The sequence below is a fragment of the Polyodon spathula genome, chromosome 8 (genome assembly GCF_017654505.1).
Source record: "Polyodon spathula isolate WHYD16114869_AA chromosome 8, ASM1765450v1, whole genome shotgun sequence".
In the NCBI taxonomy this organism is placed as follows: Eukaryota; Metazoa; Chordata; class Actinopteri; order Acipenseriformes; family Polyodontidae; genus Polyodon; species Polyodon spathula.
The window spans coordinates 25407698-25425641 of NC_054541.1; the positions used below are offsets into that span (position 1 = coordinate 25407698).

Genomic DNA, 17944 nt, shown 5'->3' on the forward strand with positions numbered 1-17944 from the left:
TTATTATAAACAATGCAATAATGTTTAGATCCTGTAGCATTGATAGATCTACCACACCAGAGACATATGAAGCCTTCAAGATGAAAATACTTTAAAGCACATTGCAGCACATCCATGATACTATGCATTATTTATGTTTCCAGCTTTTTTCAGCTCTAATTCAGGTGATTTTAAAAGACTTACTAAACAGGCTGTAGGGTCTAAAATACAGTGCATTGTTGTTTGTATTTTTGTAGTGTCTTTTTCAACATAATCACGACTTGTTTCTGTATTTTTGTTAGCATATCCATGGTCAGTCCACATTGGTTATACTTCGGGTCTTCCTGTCAAATTGTCTTCTGAATTGGCTGTTAAAATACAACGTGTTCAATCAGAAACATTTAATTGGTTCCCAGTTGGTAACTGACCAGGAATATGTTAATAAAAATATCAAAACAGTTGCGATTTTGGGTTAAACGATATTGCAAGAAAACATTCAACAAAGCTAAAAGCTAGTGAAAGTAATGTTGTGTTTTAAACCCTACAGCCTGTTCAGTAACACTATCAGAATACTTTTTCAGTCATTTTTTTTTTTCTTGGTTGCTGCTCAAGATACCACAAGGCCTTATGCTATGAATGCAATACAGGTTTTGAACATAAAATGTTTTTATGAAGTAGTAGTGTTACTGGTGCATAGATTGTAATTTGGTGTTTAGTGATTTTTGTGGGAAAACCAGTGCATTACTCACAGTTATGCTGTATTTGTTGAATTAAACTTTTTTTTTTTTTTCTCGGACCTGGGACCAGATGACATTGCTAATGAATGCCTTTGCTTCAAAGTTGAATTCTATATCTGTAAAAATGTACTTGCCTTTAAGATAAAATCCTGATATTTTATTACATTGTAGTAGAAATGATCATACTATCTTGTTGATATGGAAATTAAAAAAAAAAAAAAAAAAAAAAATAGTTTCATTGTATGTGATCAGTCCGTTGCTTAGGCAGTTGAACAGGCATTGTTACTTTCCAGTTCTTTCCACTTTTAACATTTTATAAGTTTCTCATGCAGAAAGTTGAAGGAAAATGTACAGTATATGTCCCAGTGTAATAAAGTACTCAAATATAATTAGGGCTTCTGTTTTTCAGGTTTTTATTAATTAAATTTTTTGGTGCTTATTTTTTTAGCTGTTTTTGAGTTTTATGTAAATCTTTTTTTTTCCAGGGCTTTCTCTTTTTATATACTGTATATGAAATTATTGTTTTTGGTTACTTTACAAAATGCTTGGGCGTTTTTTTTTTTCTTTCTATCAATGTATAGTAGTAAATCGATGCTACTTGCGCACTTCATTTGTACCTTCTTTCCTTTACTGTCTTCCACAATGGAATCCTTATTGTCACAGGCACATTCTGGGTTTTTGTGTGCGTAGGCATTTTTTTTACATTTCGCCACAATTTGCAATTCTGTTTTAGATCCTGTGTATTTTAACTGTAATACAACATTAAATCGCACAACCAAGCCTCCATTCCTAATTGTAATCACCTTTTAAATCTCACAGTCTCCCAATAGAAATGTAAGAATGTTCAGTCACTCAGTAGTTGGGGTGGGTTTAAAGTATTCAGAGTGAATAAATTATAGATACAAGTCAGGAAGGAGGGATATTTGTTTTATTTTTAACGGGTAAGGGGCGGTTAGCTTGACTGGATTAACTATTTCAACAGTTTTTCCAGTGTTAATTGGTTATACAGTGATTTCATTTTTTTTGTATTGGGTTTTTTATCGGTTAAAACCGAACATTCAGAAGCCCTAAATATAATATCCCACAACAGTTCTGTATGGCAACATACCACTTTTGAATCCTTTCATAACAATTAAAACTTAGACTTTGTTTGACATCTTACCTTGAGGTATAGCTGTAATTGTACAAGCGCATTGTTTCGGGTACAGTTGAGCCTTAATTGTATTGAATTTGTTTTGTGGGCACGGTTATCTGTTTAAGATACTGACATCTTAATATGTCCGTGCCCTAAGTTATTAAAAACTCCTGACATTTGCAAGTTATTTGGGTATTTTATTTTCAGTTTTAATTAGAGAACTTCTACAATGAGGAAAATGACAAGCCATTCTTAAACGCATACACATATCTTTGACGTATCAAGTGAATGAAATATATAAACTTATTACTTTTTTTTTTTTTTTTTTTTTTAAATAACAGAATTTTTTGTGTGTTATTAGGGTATACACAGAGTATTGATAGTCATTGAAATTGTGAATAAAAATATCCATGGTGAATCTTTGCAATAAAATGGCATGCACTTACATTATCACGACTCTGCTTCAACAAATGCTGAGTAATGCAGAAATGTGTGTTGCATAATAATTGCAAGTTCATTATTTGTTTCAGATATCTATTTTACACCTGTTGTGAAACACTTTATTTTTCCAGATTGAATCTGTCTTGTTTGGTGAAGGTCACTAAATATTTAAAAACCTTGGGATGTCACTGCACATTAGCAGAATTCAAGAACTGGGTTTTATCAACGCATTTGGTATTTCTTAGTTGGTTACTGACAGTAAGGTATGATCGGAGAGCCTGTGACTTCAGTGCATCCAATAATAGAGTTCTTGTAAAATTTTAAAATGGTTCTCTGACATCCCTACAATGCATTCAATTTTATCTTGTCATATAAATTTGTCTTGTAATTACTGTAATGTCTGGTGTGGTTTCTGTATAATTAGAATGAAAAGGGAACAGTCAAAGCATGACATAGTTGTACTTAACATCTGTTTTGAAAAAAAAAAAGTTATTCGTATATAAAATGAGGCTTCAGATAGTTATGATGTAATAAATGTACAGTGATGTGTCTTCATATTATGTACTGTGAATGAGAGTGGTGTAGTTTTGCAAGTCTGAATAAGATGCTGCTAAGAGACATGGACTTTCCGATTTTTGAATAATAAAAAAAAATACTATTTAGGCTCTGGTATTAAAAACTATTTTGGAACTTTCATATATGTTTAGTTATTATTTTTTAAAATAAATATGGATGTGCCGAAAACATTGGTTCATGTTTTAGAAACCTTTTCTAGGTTTTGGTAATAACATTTTTGGAGGTTCCATCCATTTGGGTTTGCTCTCAGATGACTGTATGACTAATCTTCTCAGACAAAGATAACAAAAAGTGCGAATGTGTGAAATAGCTGTTTCACATAGTCCACGGATCAGACCATTTAGGACGTGTCTGAAAGGGATATTTGGGTTTTGTGTGTGTATACCAATACCCATGTGACTGAATTCATAAAACGTGTTAAAAATCGAAATGTTAAATTATTTATTTATTTATTTATTATTTATCATTTTCTGCAAACCACCATATCTATACATCAGTTAACAAAAAACATCACACAGAGCAAATATATAAAAATGAGAAATGTATGTATATTTCCTGAGATCAACAGAATATTACTTTGGCAGTGGTATCATAACTTGGGTAGGTGCATTCATATAATTATGTGTTTAATGTAGCAAACACAAAGTATTACCTTACATACACATATGAAAACAGGAGAAGAATATCTAACCGGTAACCACACGCAGTCCTGGGTTTCAAAACTTCCTTTTTTTAAGGTATATTCTTTAAGAATACCATGTGCCTGGAATTTGAGGTACCAGGCCCCTGCTACATCAGGTCTGAACAGATTGCACTGATGCTGTAATTCTGATCTACAACAATATTAGGAGTTGATCATGGGTGCAGGACTAGTATGTCTTTCTAACACTGCAACCATAACAATATTGGGGGCCAATTTCTAAAAGGAAAATCAAACTGGTAATGTTACAGATCAAGTAACCCCCTAAAACAATATGGAGTGCTGTCTAGGTATCTTTCTGGCAGTGAAGCCTAAATCAACAGTATGTAATGATATCCTACTGATGTGGTCCCAGTTGGTTTGATTCTTGTACTGCTCTTGTGTCATGCTACTTGATGCTCTCTTTTATTGTATAACAGTTCAAGGGAGAAGATCCATGTAAACTATGCTTACAAGTACACTGGATCACACAGTTTAGAGCCAGCCACTTGCCTTGGTTTGATGGTCACTATCACAAAATTGCACACAACCCTATCTTCCTATATAGACAGAAAAACAATAATATGTTCAAATGACTTCATTTCTTTAGAAGAAGTCTTTTCCATTGTTCAAATTAATTAAAATTGAGAATGCACTTGATTTTAAGTTAAAATAATTTCTCCAAACTTGGAGAAAATTCAACACCATCTCTGCAAAAGTGGTCACTTTTGAAGACGCCAAACTTGTCGAGTTTTAGAGGTTCTCAGATTTGTCTGCGTCATAGCTGAGAAAGAAATTAATCCTTTTAAGTCTTTTTGATGACAATTATAATCAAAATACTTTAAGAGGTTTGATATGTTCACAAAGCAGAATGTTTCAAAATTAGTTCCTCACATTGTTTTGTATACAATTGAGAGTTGTGCGTCTTTAATTTGAAGACGGGGCTAGCCTTTGCGTTGTGTTTGTATTACTTTACCACAATCTCTTCTTAGGGATCAAGTCCTTTTTCTTTATTAATGCAAACAAATAAATAAGCAAGACCATTCTCCCTTAGATTCCCTCCCATATTTCCACAGTATTGAATATTGCTATCCTATATTGCTTTTTACAATGAGTCTAGTACAGGCAAGCCCAGTGCCCCCCATAATCCCGCCAATGTACATACTTACATGCTTTACTGCTGATTTCTACAAAGTATTCTTCTGACTTTTCTTTTTGTTCCCAATGTGTTGTTTACTTGAAACATTCCTATAAAATATAAGACAACATGCTGGAAATATATATAATTTTTTTAAACTAGTGCAACTTAAAAGAAATAACCTCAGTTAAACAATGACAGCATATAAAGTCATTTAACTTGACCTGAAGTTGTTTTTACCTGAATAATCCAACATGTAACTGAACTGGCCAGCTGTAAACTGCAGTTGTCCTTGAGGATTCCGTTGATAGCTCTGCTCAATATCATCACTGGTTATTGAGCAAACCACTCCACAGGCATTCTGAGGAAAAAAAACAAAACATCTTATCACTTAAACACTGCTTGTGACAATAGTGCGGGAAACCAATTTGAAAACTGTCAAAAGCCATCTGTTGTATGTACAGCTGTCATATCACTTTAGTATTACATTACTAAAGCCCTCTGTCTAACCTAAAACTATGGACATATCATAAAGGAAATGTGGCTGTCAAGCAACCATGTCAGTAAGTGCCAGTTCTGAATGTATGCGTTTGGGTACAGTGTTATCAATACAAAACTGCAGAATAATACTAGTGCTGTCACAGAATAATATAACTGTATAGTAGGCCATTATTCGGACTGTGCTACTGTTTTTAAGGAGGAAACTACAATGTTAAAAGAATATGGGGAAAAAAGGGAACTACAGACTATGCACTACAGTGTCTAAAAAAGGTGTCAAACAATTTCTGTGATACATTAAGACATTCAGGCTTCATTCACAATTCTTATAGTTTGGATGATATGTAAAAAAGAAGAAACCTTACATTGGTTTTATATTCTGTCCACACCCCTTCTTCTCCTCTGAACTGCCAGACATAGCCGCCAGCAGGGGGAGCCGCTGATGAAAGGGCCATGCCTTGTAAAGAACTGTCCAAGCAACAACAACATAACAAAGCTTCAGAAGTATTACTCAGTTCATTTGTATTTTAAAGTTAATCCCTTCAGCAAAGGTGGAAAATAGTTGTATTTTTAGTCAGTATTTGGTAGCAAATTAAACCACACTGTCTTCGACTAATGTTAAGAATAGGCCTAATCATTCAGTGATGTCTGGTATTATAGTACCTGGGGAATTCTGAAGCTTCGTGGTTTAAAGACATTCCTGCACAATCTGATAATAAAAATGTATATATGAATACAGCCTTAAGAAAGGGTGCCAACCCTACACAGCACATTAATAAAGCACTGCATTCAGGCTTGTCCACTGCCTCCATTCTCCGAATTTAAACCAAAAACACAGGCTCTAAGCAACACTGTGGTTTTCTGTTTGCAGCTGAAGATTGATTAGAAACCCTAATAATAGTTATCCCTTCTTGAAGGACATGTGTGCAGTATAGAGTTGCCTACTTTCCTTTCCAAATTGACAAGGCAACATTGTTTTGTATACAATTGAGCGTTGTGCGTCTTTAATTTGAAGACGGGGCTAGCCTTCACGTTGTGTTTGTATTACTTTACCACAATCTCTTCTTAGGGATCAAGTCCTTTTTCTTTATTAATGCAAACAAATAAATAAGTAAGACCATTCTCCCTTAGATTCCCTCCCATATCTCCACAGTATTGAATATTGCTATTCTATATTGCTTTTTACAATGAGTCTAGTACAGGCAAGCCCAGTGCCCCCCATAATCCCGCCAATGTACATACTTACATGCTTTTCGGCTGATTTCTACAAAGTATTCTTCTGACTTTTCTTTTTGTTCCCAATGTGTTGTTTACTTGAAACATTCCTATAAAATATAAGACAACATGCTGGAAATATATATAATTTTTTTAAACTAGTGCAACTTAAAAGAAATAACCTCAGTTAAACAATGACAGCATATAAAGTCATTTAACTTGACCTGCAGTTGTTTTTACCTGAATAATCCAACATGTAACTGAACTGGCCAGCTGTAAACTGCAGTTGTCCTTGAGGATTCTGTTGATAGCTCTGCTCAATATCATCACTGGTTATTGAGCAAACCACTCCACAGGCATTCTGAGGAAAAAAAAAACAAAACATCTTATCACTTAAACACTGCTTGTGACAATAGTGCGGGAAACCAATTTGAAAACTGTCAAAAGCCATCTGTTGCATGTACAGCTGTCATATCACTTTAGTATTACATTACTAAAGCCCTCTGTCTAACCTAAAACTATGGACATATCATAAAGGAAATGTGGCTGTCAAGCAACCATGTCAGTAAGTGCCAGTTCTGAATGTATGCGTTTGGGTACAGTGCATCAATACATCACTGCAGAATAATACTAGTGCTGTCACAGAATAATATAACTGTATAGTAGGCCATTATTCGGACTAAACTACTGTTTTTAAAGAGGAAACTACAATGTTAAAAGAATATGGGGAAAAAAGGGAACTACAGACTATGCACTACAGTGTCTAAAAAGGTGTCACACAATTTCTGTGATACATTAAGACATTCAGGCTTCATTCACAATTCTTATAGTTTGGATGATATGTAAAAAAGAAGAAACCTTACATTGGTTTTATATTCTGTCCACACCCCTTCTTCTCCTCTGAACTGCCAGACATAGCCGCCAGCAGGGGGAGCCGCTGATGAAAGGGCCATGCCTTGTAAAGAACTGTCCAAGCAACAACAACATAACAAAGCTTCAGAAGTATTACTCAGTTCATTTGTATTTTAAAGTTAATCCCTTCAGCAAAGGTGGAAAATAGTTGTATTTTTAGTCAGTATTTGGTAGCAAATTAAACCACACTGTCTTCGACTAATGTTAAGAATAGGCCTAATCATTCAGTGATGTCTGGTATTATAGTACCTGGGGAATTCTGAAGCTTCGTGGTTTAAAGACATTCCTGCACAATCTGATAATAAAAATGTATATATGAATACAGCCTTAAGAAAGGGTGCCAACCCTACACAGCACATTAATAAAGCACTGCATTCAGGCTTGTCCACTGCCTCCATTCTCCGAATTTAAACCAAAAACACAGGCTCTAAGCAACACTGTGGTTTTCTGTTTGCAGCTGAAGATTGATTAGAAACCCTAATAATAGTTATCCCTTCTTGAAGGACATGTGTGCAGTATAGAGTTGCCTACTTTCCTTTCCAAATTGACAAGGCAACATTGTTTTGTATACAATTGAGCGTTGTGCGTCTTTAATTTGAAGACGGGGCTAGCCTTCACGTTGTGTTTGTATTACTTTACCACAATCTCTTCTTAGGGATCAAGTCATTTTTGTTTATTAATGCAAACAAATAAATAAGTAAGACCATTCTCCCTTAGATTCCCTCCCATATCTCCACAGTATTGAATATTGCTATTCTATATTGCTTTTTACAATGAGTCTAGTACAGGCAAGCCCAGTGCCCCCCATAATCCCGCCAATGTACATACTTACATGCTTTTCGGCTGATTTCTACAAAGTATTCTTCTGACTTTTCTTTTTGTTCCCAATGTGTTGTTTACTTGAAACATTCCTATAAAATATAAGACAACATGCTGGAAATATATATAATTTTTTTAAACTAGTGCAACTTAAAAGAAATAACCTCAGTTAAACAATGACAGCATATAAAGTCATTTAACTTGACCTGAAGTTGTTTTTACCTGAATAATCCAACATGTAACTGAACTGGCCAGCTGTAAACTGCAGTTGTCCTTGAGGATTCTGTTGATAGCTCTGCTCAATATCATCACTGGTTATTGAGCAAACCACTCCACAGGCATTCTGAGGAAAAAAAAAACAAAACATCTTATCACTTAAACACTGCTTGTGACAATAGTGCGGGAAACCAATTTGAAAACTGTCAAAAGCCATCTGTTGCATGTACAGCTGTCATATCACTTTAGTATTACATTACTAAAGCCCTCTGTCTAACCTAAAACTATGGACATATCATAAAGGAAATGTGGCTGTCAAGCAACCATGTCAGTAAGTGCCAGTTCTGAATGTATGCGTTTGGGTACAGTGCATCAATACATCACTGCAGAATAATACTAGTGCTGTCACAGAATAATATAACTGTATAGTAGGCCATTATTCGGACTAAACTACTGTTTTTAAAGAGGAAACTACAATGTTAAAAGAATATGGGGAAAAAAGGGAACTACAGACTATGCACTACAGTGTCAAAAAAAGGTGTCAAACAATTTCTGTGATACATTAAGACATTCAGGCTTCATTCACAATTCTTATAGTTGGGATGATGTGTAAAAAAAAAGAAACCTTACATTGGTTTTATATTCTGTCCACACCCCTTCTTCTCCTCTGAACTGCCAGACATAGCCGCCAGCAGGGGGAGCCGCTGATGAAAGGGCCATGCCTTGTAAAGAACTGTCCAAGCAACAACAACATAACAAAGCTTCAGAAGTATTACTCAGTTCATTTGTATTTTAAAGTTAATCCCTTCAGCAAAGGTGGAAAATAGTTGTATTTTTAGTCAGTATTTGGTAGCAAATTAAACCACACTGTCTTCGACTAATGTTAAGAATAGGCCTAATCATTCAGTGATGTCTGGTATTATAGTACCTGGGGAATTCTGAAGCTTCGTGGTTTAAAGACATTCCTGCACAATCTGATAATAAAAATGTATATATGAATACAGCCTTAAGAAAGGGTGCCAACCCTACACAGCACATTAATAAAGCACTGCATTCAGGCTTGTCCACTGCCTCCATTCTCCGAATTTAAACCAAAAACACAGGCTCTAAGCAACACTGTGGTTTTCTGTTTGCAGCTGAAGATTGATTAGAAACCCTAATAATAGTTATCCCTTCTTGAAGGACATGTGTGCAGTATAGAGTTGCCTACTTTCCTTTCCAAATTGACAAGGCAACATTGTTTTGTATACAATTGAGCGTTGTGCGTCTTTAATTTGAAGACGGGGCTAGCCTTCACGTTGTGTTTGTATTACTTTACCACAATCTCTTCTTAGGGATCAAGTCCTTTTTCTTTATTAATGCAAACAAATAAATAAGCAAGACCATTCTCCCTTAGATTCCCTCCCATATCTCCACAGTATTGAATATTGCTATTCTATATTGCTTTTTACAATGAGTCTAGTACAGGCAAGCCCAGTGCCCCCCATAATCCCGCCAATGTACATACTTACATGCTTTTCGGCTGATTTCTACAAAGTATTCTTCTGACTTTTCTTTTTGTTCCCAATGTGTTGTTTACTTGAAACATTCCTATAAAATATAAGACAACATGCTGGAAATATATATAATTTTTTTAAACTAGTGCAACTTAAAAGAAATAACCTCAGTTAAACAATGACAGCATATAAAGCCATTTAACTTGACCTGAAGTTGTTTTTACCTGAATAATCCAACATGTAACTGAACTGGCCAGCTGTAAACTGCAGTTGTCCTTGAGGATTCTGTTGATAGCTCTGCTCAATATCATCACTGGTTATTGAGCAAACCACTCCACAGGCATTCTGAGGAAAAAAAACAAAACATCTTATCACTTAAACACTGCTTGTGACAATAGTGCGGGAAACCAATTTGAAAACTGTCAAAAGCCATCTGTTGCATGTACAGCTGTCATATCACTTTAGTATTACATTACTAAAGCCCTCTGTCTAACCTAAAACTATGGACATATCATAAAGGAAATGTGGCTGTCAAGCAACCATGTCAGTAAGTGCCAGTTCTGAATGTATGCGTTTGGGTACAGTGCATCAATACATCACTGCAGAATAATACTAGTGCTGTCACAGAATAATATAACTGTACAGTAGGCCATTATTCGGACTAAACTACTGTTTTTAAAGAGGAAACTACAATGTTAAAAGAATATGGGGGGAAAAGGGAACTACAGACTATGCACTACAGTGTCAAAAAAAGGTGTCAAACAATTTCTGTGATACATTAAGACATTCAGGCTTCATTCACAATTCTTATAGTTGGGATGATGTGTAAAAAAAAAAGAAACCTTACATTGGTTTTATATTCTGTCCACACCCCTTCTTCTCCTCTGAACTGCCAGACAAAGCCGCCAGCAGGGGGAGCCGCTGATGAAAGGGCCATGCCTTGTAAAGAACTGTCCAAGCAACAACAACATAACAAAGCTTCAGAAGTATTACTCAGTTCATTTGTATTTTAAAGTTAATCCCTTCAGCAAAGGTGGAAAATAGTTGTATTTTTAGTCAGTATTTGGTAGCACATTAAACCACACTGTCTTCGACTAATGTTAAGAATAGGCCTAATCATTCAGTGATGTCTGGTATTATAGTACCTGGGGAATTCTGAAGCTTCGTGGTTTAAAGACATTCCTGCACAATCTGATAATAAAAATGTATATATGAATACAGCCTTAAGAAAGGGTGCCAACCCTACACAGCACATTAATAAAGCACTGCATTCAGGCTTGTCCACTGCCTCCATTCTCTGAATTTAAACCAAAAACACAGGCTCTAAGCAACACTGTGGTTTTCTGTTTGCAGCTGAAGATTGATTAGAAACCCTAATAATAGTTATCCCTTCTTGCAGGACATGTGTGCAGTATAGAGTTGCCTACTTTTCTTTTTTTTTTTTTTTTTTTAAACCAGACAGTTGGCAACCCTAGTACAGTAGATTATAATAGTTACATGAATACAAACGAACCTGCTTTTCTGCTGGTTCTCACTAGGTATTCGCCTCACATCTCTTTTTGTTCTACTTGTACTGTTGAACTGACTTATTCCTATAAAAAAAAAGGGTGGTAGAGTTTAACTTTGTATTGACCGTCCATGTTAAAAAAGTACAGACATGTGGTTAGATACAACCCTTTCCTTGTGACCAGTGACATGATACAAACCACACCATCAAGACCACCCAACTCTAATAAGACCATTCTGCCAGTCACCTTGCTGGGGAAATTCTACCGTTTGTGCACTTTTTCCCAGAAAACAGCCATTATAAAACATATACATTGGTAACAGCATAGCAAAGTGTGCTACAACATTGTGAGAATGGTAAATGCATAGTACAAGTAACGGAAAAGCACAGGGAACAAAAAAATGACTACATATACACGGTAAACTTGGTCCTACAAATATCTATGATCTGCTGTTTCCTCTGACTGAACTGTAAAGAATGTATATTTTTGTTGTATCAAAAAAATTATTTAAGGATGTTAAAGAATCCATCAAAAGTTTTAACAGAACAGCCTTTGCAATACCCCAGACTGATCCCATTTTTGTAACTGAAACAGACAGCAGTAAACTGCAGCTCACCCTGAGGATTCTGCTGATAGGTCTGCTCAATATCATCATTGCTTACCGAGCAAACCACTCCACTGGCATTCTGAAAAAGACATGACACCAGTTACATGCTTCTGAGACACCTGAAAAACATTATAGCTTCCAGAAAAATGTTTACCTTCAAAAGAAAAAGCTCAAATGTTTTATGCTTGTCTGAAGTTTTGTAACATTCCTGAGTACAATTCATAATGGGTACAGAAACTCACTGTCGTGGCTGAATTGCTCCAGTTCACATGCACTACACACGATGAGATCAGAAAACATGTTGCCATACAGTAAACAATGGTGAGATCAGTGTACTTTCACGAAGAACATTTAGGAGGATTGAAAATATTGGATTTAGTGATTTCAATCAGTTACTTGGATAATTGTACTGTATGTCTGAATTGTTTTAAATGATCCCTGTAAGGGTTCTCAAAACCAGGAGTCGATGCATTCGTAATTGAGTGGAAATGCAACACACAAAAAAAAAAACTCTGAACTAACAGCTTTATGTTCTCGCCACACGCCTTCATCTCCAGCAGGGGGCACTGTTGAAGAGAGGCTCAGGTCCTGAATTAAACTGGCCAAGCTACAATGACAAAATAGTAAAACATATAGTTAGTAGTTAACATTTATTATTCCAGAACTTTTTCTTAAAACAACCAATGCAAAAACGTAAGGATGGTCATACCGGTATTTTAAATCATAAGTTTCCTATGCTACAAAGATAGAAAGTAACATAGTTACGGTATTTATATAAAGCATTTGGATACTGGTTTCTGATTTTGACTCATCTAAGTACCACTGGCTTCCAGTCCACTCTAGTCCATTTTGTACTCAACAAGGTATTTGGTTTGTATTCACCAAGGTACTGAAGTACAAGGCTTATCCCTTTCATGATCTATTTGGATAGCTTCTCTGAGTAAAAGTTGTTGCCACTATATGTTCAATTCCTATGCATGCTTACGACTGTATGTTATAGTATGTATAAATGATTTAGCGTTGTTGTTTTGCTAACATTTGTGCAGTGTTATGTTTCTGTTTACATTTTTAATTCTGATTTGTTCAACACTTTGAGATTACTTTGCCATGAATATATATATATATATATATATTTGTATGAGCTTAACATGCACCCTACAACACTCAGTATTCCCAGGTGGTCTCCCATCCAAGTACTAACCAAGCCCAACACTGCTTTGCTTAAGCATTGCATGGTAAGTTTGATTTGAAGAGCTTTTTGCCATCAGAGATGTTACCTACAAGGAAGTAACTCTTCTTGACCCCCTTTGCCATGAACAGTGACAATTTTTTTTTTTTTTTTGTTTTGGAGATGATATTTCTATATGCTTTACTAACCTGCTAGTTTTCTGGATCACAGAATTGTACTTGGGCCGTCTCCTCACCCTCCTTTGCATTCCCGTATGGAGATTGCTTTGTGTCATTGCTGGAAAATTAAAATGAACTGTTAAAAGAAAACAAAAAATGTGCAATTCTGATACAGCAAAAATAAGGAGAGTAACTTTAATCATGAAAAGGTGAGAAAGTTAAAAAAAAAAAATCATAAAATATAACACCAGTTTAAGTTATATTTAATGTTATCTTAAGTTAGCCTTCGCCACTTTTCTCAAATATGAAGAACATTCAGAAGAAGTACAACAGAAAACTAAAAAAAATTACTGTAACTGGATAAATTGGATACTGTTGATAAAATCATTTTGAATGTCAAATTCTCCAACTCCTCAAAGCAAAGCAATGAGTATCAAAGCCTGCCGTCAGTACCTGAAAAATTCAGGGAATAAGACATGTTTCCAATAGTAAACGTGCAGGACCCTTCAGGATTGATCTGGTACTGCTGCTCAATGTCAGGGCTTGTCACTGAAGCTTTCTTCTTTGAAGAACCCTTGCAAAAGAGAAAACAAAGTAAGAACTCTCTATCCATATGAAATATGTCAGGAGTTAAAAAAGATTTATTGACTATGAATTTATAATTTGGGTAATACTCTAGATGCTATCTAATGCATTGCTGAATATAAATCAAGCAGGGATATTTAGGAATATTAACATATGGATCATTCATTTACTGCACTAAAATGTCTAATTCTAAAGTAAACTGCATTTGGTAGATGATGATACATGTGCTTCTACAAATCAGGTTTAAATATTGCTACTGTGCTTTTACACATTAATTGGGTTTTCATATCGTTGTGGTTGACTTATCAGTGGCAAGATTTACTTGACTTTTGCTGATTTGAACATTCCTGAATTCAGTATACTTACGTAACATTACATCTTCCAAGATATCATTGATATGCAATTACCCATTTATGTTCTAAATAGTTAATAATGCAATAGGTAAATGTAACCATATGGGTATGACAAGAAGTTTTACATCTGCCTTTGCATGTTTAAAAAAATCTAGAGCAGAAGACTGCCAACTAATAAACATACTCATCATACATATGCAAAGGCAGTTTAATAGTGGATACACACAAGCACACCTATTCCATATCTACTGACAGCTTATTAACATGGAACTCAAGTTCAATACCTGTGCATCAATGATATACTTATTCAAGCCGCACAAAAAGAAGTGGTACCAAACCTTCTACTGTTTGTCAGCTCAGCCCTGTTGCACTTTTGGAAATGTATATCCTTATGTAAGTTTACTCAGCCACCTGTGAACCATACTCATGCCAGCGTCTGTTCTCAAAGAAGTACCACAAATATTCCTCCGTTTCGTCCGGTGACAAGGAGGTTTGACGATAGGGTGTCATTTGGTCCCCCTCGATCTCCATCTTGTCAAAATCAAGAAAAATGCGCCTAAAAAAGGGCAAGAAGTATGATGTTAGAATGCCCTTTTAACTATAATCAGTGGAGTGCTGTTACATGACATCGTGTAGTATGTGTAATCTGCAGCAATGCTTTTCAGCACTACTGTAGTTGCCTTTCAAATGATCCGAACAGACAATGGAATAGAAGACTGTTAGAAGGATGTATTAACATGCAGACAGAGCAACACTTACCCATAATCAGATGTGAAAAGGGCAATCCCTTGTGCTCCTGGTTGGCAGTAGTGTGTTTCTATTACAGAATCATGATTCAGATTTAACCACTGACTCCCATCATGAAGCATCCACTGATAGTGCTTTACTTGAGCTGCAAGTTTAAACAGGAATATTTTCCCTTTAATATCAGATGCCAAAGCAGTATCTCTTTATATATATATATATATATATATATATATATATATTATATATATATATATATATATATATATATATATTTACCACCATCAGACTGCAGTACAAGGACATTCACTGATCACAGGTTCCTTACCTGTGGAATTCTGCAGTGCCATCGTCACCAGCTTGGTAAAAAAAACCTAATTTTAGGAGGACAGAGTGACTCATTATTGATATGCATTTCATACATATGATTTGGTTAAACAATTTGAGGACTTTAGTCTTTATGCCTGGCAGCCACTACTGTATGTTATTTTTGGTTGAAATGTATGAAACGTACACCACTGTGGACCGATTGTGTACTTTAGACCATTTTTAAAAGGACGAGAAAGTAAGATTTGTTTATTATGATGACGGCAAGGTTTTTTTTTTTTTTTTTTTTATCAGCACCTATCTAGCATTAACTTTGGACCCAGCTGTTTCACTACGTCACTTGGTTTTGGTTTACTTACAAGTTTTTTTCATATACACTAAGACCAACGTTACCTTTTTAAACCACAATGGTGGAGTATGACCTAAATTCTCGGCTTGTAAACAATACAATTACAGCAATCTATGTACTAACTATGCCAGGGATGGACGAACATCCCGACCCTACGAGCAGCATACCAACATTTCAATATGGTCGAGAGCCGCAAGACACGTACTGTAAAACATGAAATGTTTGCGAGAGCAAGACATTCTAAATACTAGGCTATCTCTTGATGGCAGCAAAATACACCTGAACGAGGGAGCACATTGCAGAGCCTTGGAGTTCCTGTGTAATTTTTGTTATACTGTAGATCTACAGTGTATTCAACTTTAAATGTAACACTGCGTTTTCCATTATTTCTGTTTGTATGTATTACGCACTTTAAATAAAATATATTCAGTTATTATGAAGCAAAATACAATAACCTGCCTGATTTCACCAAAACCACCACATCAAAACACACATTTTTGTAAGAATTATTTTTGACAAGATTTTCCCTTGAAGATCTGAATGCTCGGTTTTCTGTATGACTACTGCGCGTATTAAATACTTTTGAGAGCTTTGTGGATGACATTTTGAAAGGGAATACAGGACCTGCTCATGACGAGCCGTAAGATATGTAAATATAATATTAATCTTAGACCTACAATATAACATTTAAACTTGCATTCTAGTCTAGCGCCAACACTCAAATTAAAAGATTCAATAGTCTGAATAAGGCGTTTGCCACGAGGGAATCCCATGTTCGATTTTTGCCTCTTCCTTCTAAGTAACTTTTTGATTTTGTTTACTAATTTAATTGTTCCTTTTTTTTCTTACTCGTGTCGTCCTTGTTCTATCAATAACTGAGTAAAATGTACGGTACTTACGTCTCTGCTGCTAGCTGTCACAGATCAGACTCCCTTGCTGGTGTTGGCAGTGTTACGGTGACTTCTACGGTGCATTACAGACAGGCTTAGTTTCACTTTCAATTATTGGTAAATGACGTGTTGCACCAGGAAATTATTTCGTTGAAAATCTGACTAGTCGTGCATATGAACTTTGTGTTGTTAGTTGCTTCCTGGTCTTAATTTACATAATACAAATTCTGCTATCCGACTGTCCTCCTCAGTGTGTGTGCATTCATTTATAGTAAATGAATTTTGTTATAATTCACACAGCCTATTTTTACTGCTGGGACCCAGAGTAAGGGTCACATGTTGGCAGAATGATAGATAGGTGGAAGAGGATTGCTGTAATATAATTTTATAATTTTGTATTTGTTATGTTTATTGGTGCTCGGACCAGCTTCTTTATATATAATAAATGCAGTTTTCAAATTCCAAATGCTACAAGAAGTGAAGCCAGTCTTGGGAGCATTATTTTCTATTGTGTTGAATGTGCATTTCCAATATTTTGGTGGCTCATGTTTGCAACTACTGACACATTGCCCATGTGGACAAGAACATGCTGGTTGCAGAGCACAGGGATGAAATGTTGCAGTGCGAGGTGAACAGCTTTCAGCTCTAGTGTGCTCATGTGCAGGGATGTCCAGTGACCCGACCAGGATCCACGGACTCCTCTGCCTGCCCAGACCGCCCCCCGTCTGTCGTCACCACTTGACGATTGCAAATGACTCCCATCCTTACGCCTTCGCTCAGGTGAGGGGCTTGCCTCCACCAGTGTAGCTCTTTCCAGCATAGGTGAGACACTGTCAGCTGACGGTGACTGTCGCGCTGAAAGGCACTCAGTCGCAAGGGAGATAGTATGGCATCCATGCACTTTGAAAATGTGCGAGGGGCTAAGGAGAGGTTGAATGGCATCATGGAAAACTCAAAGATGCTCCCCTGATAGGCGAAGCGGAGATATTTCCTGTGTGCTGGCCGGATAGGAACGTCAAAATATGTATCCTTCAGGTCCACTGTTGTAAACCAGTTGGTGTTGGGCGAACAGGTGGGTCTGAGGCTGCAGGCTTTCAGGGCCCCTGCTTTGGCTGCTGAGGTTGGTGTAGAGGCTGCCTTGAAGACTGCCTGGGATGATTCTGTTGGAGCTGTCTCCGTGGGTGCTGGTGTGCTGGGGCCCCACGTCTGACATTTCCCCGTCCTTGCTGACGGCTCCTTGCCACACAGGCTTGGAGGCGGTACCTCAGGTCACTCCGTGGCGCCGTAAGGATTGCAGTAGTCCGGGTAACCATAGTAACTGTCGGACGCCATCACCTCCCCCTTCCCCGTGAAGGGGCGTGGGAGGAGAGCACTGACGCCTCTTGTTCACTGT

At 36.4% G+C, this 17944-nt stretch overlaps 1 protein-coding gene across 5 annotated transcripts; it reads right to left on the minus strand.

The window, feature by feature from the left end:
* Positions 1-259: 259 nt before the first annotated feature.
* si:ch211-244b2.3 (uncharacterized protein LOC557230 homolog) lies at positions 260-16821 on the minus strand. Of its 5 annotated transcripts, none has more exons than XM_041257317.1 (22): positions 16561-16728; positions 15314-15359; positions 15001-15133; positions 14653-14797; positions 13757-13877; positions 13334-13421; positions 12479-12563; positions 11966-12035; positions 11355-11433; positions 10689-10791; positions 10066-10186; positions 9857-9935; positions 8976-9078; positions 8352-8472; positions 8143-8221; positions 7262-7364; positions 6639-6759; positions 6430-6508; positions 5549-5651; positions 4926-5046; positions 4717-4795; positions 260-347 (listed from the first exon to the last, which is right to left on the minus strand). In XM_041257317.1, exons 2-21 carry the CDS (start codon positions 15333-15335, stop codon positions 4722-4724), a joined length of 1950 nt encoding a protein of 649 aa, XP_041113251.1. In that variant the 5' UTR covers positions 15336-15359; positions 16561-16728; the 3' UTR covers positions 260-347; positions 4717-4721. The 5 variants fall into 5 exon arrangements, with proteins under 5 accessions (XP_041113251.1, XP_041113250.1, XP_041113254.1 ...); XM_041257316.1 differs by lacking the exon at positions 260-347 and adding an exon at positions 1441-4331; XM_041257320.1 differs by lacking the exons at positions 260-347; positions 4717-4795 and adding an exon at positions 1441-4331 and having other exon boundaries at positions 16561-16821.
* Positions 16822-17944: the final 1123 nt, after the last annotated feature.

Excerpts from the sequence above, each read along its gene's own strand:
- si:ch211-244b2.3 (XM_041257317.1), bottom strand. The coding sequence starts at position 15,335 with ATGGCACTGCAGAATTCCACAG. Across the intron at positions 8,473-8,975 it reads GGACAGAATATAAAACCAAT|AATGCCTGTGGAGTGGTTTG; the intron begins GTAAGGTTTCTT and ends TTTTTTCCTCAG. Across the intron at positions 5,047-5,548 it reads GGACAGAATATAAAACCAAT|AATGCCTGTGGAGTGGTTTG; the intron begins GTAAGGTTTCTT and ends TTTTTTCCTCAG.